General features: G+C 37.9%; 1 protein-coding gene across 1 annotated transcript; it reads left to right on the forward strand.

Moving 5' to 3' along the window:
- Positions 1-405: 405 nt before the first annotated feature.
- Positions 406-4,033, forward strand: LOC125481823 (G-protein coupled receptor family C group 6 member A-like; the record flags this gene model as incomplete). The annotated part of the gene is made up of 2 exons (XM_048593742.1): positions 406-667; positions 3,730-4,033. Coding segments are annotated over exons 1-2 (495 nt in total), but the record flags the coding sequence as incomplete, so codon positions are not given.
- Positions 4,034-5,176: the final 1,143 nt, after the last annotated feature.

Raw genomic sequence — 5,176 nt, forward strand, 5'->3', positions numbered from 1 at the left:
CCAGCCCATTCCATGACCCAAACAGATTAGCAAAAGGGCCCTGCATCTTAAGTTATATTGCAGTGGGAGGGCAAGGAACAATCTGAAAAACTAGCAGTTTCCTCAAAATCTCTCTGATGTTTAAACATAAAGCTAAGCATTTGGCGACAAAGTTTTTTTTTGACACACTGATAAAGTTGGCAAGGCAGTCAAGAGTAAAACTTGTCATAACGTCATGTAAATAAACGAAACTGTAATCTAATACTTGCACAATGATGACACACTGTACCATTTCTGATTGGCGCCTATTGTGTTTCTACAATCCAGGAGCCCACATTGCACACCAATGAAAGAAGCAGAAACTTTTAAGTAAGGTGTGGCTGAATATTTCAGGCTCTCTTTCTCCTGTAACCAGCAGATATCAGAAACCAGAAGACTGTGTGCAAGGAATAATCACTATCTGATCTAAATCTACCGTTATCGGAAACAGTTTAGAAATGTTCCAAAGCATGATTCTGTACGTGGTTCCCATTTTCTGCACACTATCTATCAATACACTACTTGCTTGTGATATCCTTGATGATTTTGACAACACCAGGGATCCAGGAGACATCATCATTGGAGGTCTCATCCCAGTACACGAGAAGGTTGTAACTGCCACAAATCCAGAGAGTCAAAAATGTACAGGGTAAGTGATTGATTTAAAATGTAACAAAGAAATTATAAGCATTTAATAATAATTGGTATTATTGAGTGTAATTGGTATTAAAAAATATCATTTTAAATTAAAAGTAGTCTTTAATAGATTAATACATTATCTTAAATTCAGTATTGTGATATAGGGTTCCTGAGTGTAGAGTTGAACGGGAAGCATTTGGCTCATTATAATGCATGTTGTAACCTAAGTAGATATTTTGAACAATTCTCAAAACTTTCAGATGTGTATAAAAAAATGATAAATTTACATAAAAATAAAAATCCTGATGGATCAAATTACTTAAATCATTTTGCTTTACAATAGAAATGAAGATACTGTGTTAAAAAAAAGTCAGATCAAACCCATTGAATATCATTCGAGTGTAGGTTTAGATTGGTTTACATTCCATGGCAACACAAAGTTACATAGGACAATAAATTTCATGCTATTTGTTGCTGTGATCCATCTGATCCTGTAAGCCGTTTATGAGATTAGAACGCTTAATGAACAAGGAAGTTGTTTAATTAATTTATACACTGAAACAACCAGATTGTTTTTCCATAGGACAGGAGGGTGCTAGCATCTGTTTATGATTAATCACGGTGTTCTGTGTAGTGGTTTGACGCAACTAAGTGGTTAGTACAAGGCTATTTAAAAGGACTGATAAGAGTCAAACCAATTGACGTAGAATTTTTTGGCCTTAATATCCTTTGTAGAATTTCTGACTTTACTATACGTACAATTAATGCAATATTTAAAATTGTCATCCTTAATCCAAGCTCTTCATGGCCTTATCCTTCCCAATCTCTGTAACTTTATACACCCCATAAAACTTACAAGATATTGCCATTTGTCCAGATCTGACAACTTGGATATCCCTGTACTCCATTACTGCAAAACTATTCCTTCAACAACCTGGGCAATATGCTCTGGAAACTTTGACTTTATAATCTGCTTCATTCTTTAATGTATATTCATTTGACCAAGTCATTTTGATCAACTGACTTTATTGCATTATGTGGCTCTGTGTCAAATCTTGCCCTTTTTTTATTCTTTCATGGGAAAGTGGTGTCTCTGACAAGATGAGCACTTACTGCTCATTCCTAAGGTATGAACATGTACTCTAGGCTGACAGCTCTATGTAGCAGTGAAAGAGTGTTGCATTTCAGTGACACCATGTTTTGTTTAAGACATTAAACCATTGGCCTCTCTGCACTCTCTAATGGATTATAAAACATTAAATGAACCCATTTGATGAAGGAAAGAGAAATTCTTTTGGCATTCATGGCTACTGCTTATCCTTTAAACAAGCCCAAAAAGCAGAGAATCTGGTCGTTTCTTTAATTTCTACAGTGGAACCTTGATGAGTTGTCACAATTGTGTGAGGGGGGAATGAATCAGATTCTATACTTTTAGTCCATGTAGTTGGATGCAACAAAGGTTTTTGATCTTTATTAGTTACAGCTATATTATACATTAGTTAAAATGAAGTATCATACAAAATTTAAGGAGTCAATTACAACGTTTCTTTAAGCAAAAGAAATATATATTTTTTAAACTTGCTAATCCCAAAAAAAAACATGACATGAAACATTTTCACACAGAGGGTGGTGCATATATAGAATGAGCTGCCAGAGGAAGTGCTGATGGTGGGTGCAATTACAACATTTAATAGACATTTGGACAGATACATGGATAAGAAAGGTTTGGAAGGATATGGGCCAAACATAGGCAAATGGGGCTAATTCAGTTTCGGAAACCTGGTCAGCATGTACAGTTTGGGCTGAAGGGCCTGTTTCCGTGCTGTATGACTCTACAGGACTTCCATACAAACACCGGTATAAAGTTTAAAAATGGGAGAGCACTTAAGTAAAAAAAAAATCAAGAATATGCTGTTTAAAATGTCCTTATAGAGTCTCTGAGGTGCCAGGTTTAACCTGAGACCATAGTTGGTGAATCAATGATTTGAACCCACTGCAAATTTTGTAGTTGTTTTTGAGTTCTAGATGAATGGATACTTCATTGATTTGTTTTACACTGGCACTGTTGAGAGTCTAAAAGAAAAACATTAAAACTAAGAGACTAAGGTCTCCAGCTCTACTGTTGAAAATCTATCTTTTTTTTCCACTGTCTTTCCCTCTCTGTATAAAACATGTTACTTGAAATACAGTTCTCCCGTGTATTCCTGTTTCTGGCTTCATTTTTGTTTCCTCAATCTGGATAATTTGCATGTGACATTTCATCCCAATGTGTACAACTTCTGGAAAGGTATAAATCAAACAAGTGATACAGATCTGAGTGACAACCAATTTACTGATATACCAATTTTGTTGCAAACTGGGTCATGATAATTTCATAAGCCTGGGTCAACCTGGTCAGGTTTTTTTTTACCTAAATTAGTGTTTTTTTGTTAAACACTTTAGTCAATCAAAGGTCCCAGGCATTAAAATTCGGGTGACAAGTCAAAAATTGATCGCCTATTTTTGCAACAATAATAACAATGTATAAATTTATTGCTGTATTTCCAACATCATATCAGCAACTATGCATAAAAAGTACTTCATTGACGACAAAATAATTTGGGATTTTCTTAAGCTATGAAAGGTACTACATTGGTGAAAGTAGGAGCAAATTACTGCAGATAATGGAATCTGTACTGACAACAAAAAAAAACATGCTGCAAATCACAGGTTATCAGGCAGCATCTGTGGAGAGAGAACAATCTAATGTTTTGAGCCTTGGTCAGAGCTCTGATGAAGAGTCATCTACACTTGAAACGTTAGCTTGCTCTCACTCCTTGGATACTGCCTAACTTGCTGTGATTTCCAGCATTTTTTGGTTTTCACTGCACTGGTGAAAGTTCTTTCTTTCTAGTAGCAACAGTGGTAAATAATAACAATAGCAGAAATCATAATAATATTTTACATCTCAAATAGTAGTATTAAAATGATCACAATCATAGCAATATAATGTTAGATTATAGGAATAATATCATACATTTATTAGATAACTTATTATTTACATTTCTGTTTCCTTTACACTCTGATGTGCAGATATGATGTCCGAGGCTTGGTAAAAACCCTTGCCTTGATCCACTCCATAGAGATGGTAAATAATTCAACTCTATTACCTGGAATCAAACTGGGTTATGAAATATATGACACTTGCACGGATCCTACAAAGGCAATAAAAGCAACCCTGAGGTTCCTTTCTAACTCCAACTCCACAGACAGTTGCGTTAAAGTACAGTGTAACTATACAGATTATCAACCAACAGTAAAGGCAGTTATAGGAGCTGCTACATCAGAGGTTAGCATTGCAATTGCAAGGCTGTTGAACATCCAACTAATGCCTCAGGTAAGGACATTTTCTCAATTGTATCGAGACATGTTTTATTTTGCTGATAAATTATGTTAGAATTGATTGTACTGATCCTGTACTCTTTTCTTAATCATATGTGGAGTATTGCAAATCTAGTTGTGTATCAATATGGTAATACACTCTTGAGTTCAGGTGCAGATGAAAGAAAACAAAAGAAAAGGAAGAAGGAACACTAGGCAAATAATCCTGTCCTTTTATGATTGATAATAATCCTGTTAAACCCTTCATATCCCTCAATACTATGTCTCTCCTGAAACATATCTTTATATTGCATTCAATAGTGATATTTTCTCCCTATTTTATTCCCTTCTTAAAAATCCTAAATATTGATGCCACCAGCAAAAGAAGTTCTGTAGCATGTCACTCTCTGCTCTCACTCTGATGGCCAAGCTACTGCAGTCAGTGGAAAAGCCATGCTGTCTCAAACAAAGCTGCATTGAAATATTGCATCAGAGATAGTAGGAACTGCAGATGCTGGAGAATCCGAGACAACAAGGTGCAGGGCTGGATGAACACAGCAGGCCAAGCAGCATCATAGGAGCAGAGAGGCTGACGTTTCGGGCCTAGACCCTTCATCAGAAAAGGGGGAGGGGAAGGGGGTTTTGAAATAAATAGGGAGAGAGTGGGAGGCGGATAGAAGAGGGATAGAGGAGAGGAAACAAACAGGTCGAAGAGGCGGGGATGGAGCCAGTAAAGGTGAGTGTAGGTAGGGAGTTAGGAAGGGGATAGGTCAGTCCAGGGAGGACGGACAGGTCAACGGGGCGGGATGAGGTTGGTCGGTAGGAGATGGAGGTGCGGCTTGAGGTGGGAGGAGGGGATAGGTGGGAGGAAGAACAGGTTAGGGAGGCAGGGACGAGCTGGACTGGTTTTGGGATGCGGTAGGGGGAGGGGAGATTTTGAAACTTGTGAAATCCACATTGATACCATTGGGCTGCAGGGTTCCCAAGCGGAATATGAGTTGCTGTTCCTGCAACCTTCGGGTGGCATCGTTGTGGCACTGCAGGAGGCCCAGGATGGACATGTCGTCTGAGGAATGGGAGGGGGAGTTGAAATGGTTCGCGACTGGGAGGTGCAGTTGTTTGTTGCGAACCGAGCGTAGGTGTTCTGCAAAGCGGTCCC

The sequence above is a fragment of the Rhincodon typus genome, unplaced genomic scaffold (assembly GCF_021869965.1).
Source record: "Rhincodon typus isolate 14 unplaced genomic scaffold, sRhiTyp1.1 hic_rhity00003710, whole genome shotgun sequence".
NCBI classification, from domain to species: Eukaryota; Metazoa; Chordata; class Chondrichthyes; order Orectolobiformes; family Rhincodontidae; genus Rhincodon; species Rhincodon typus.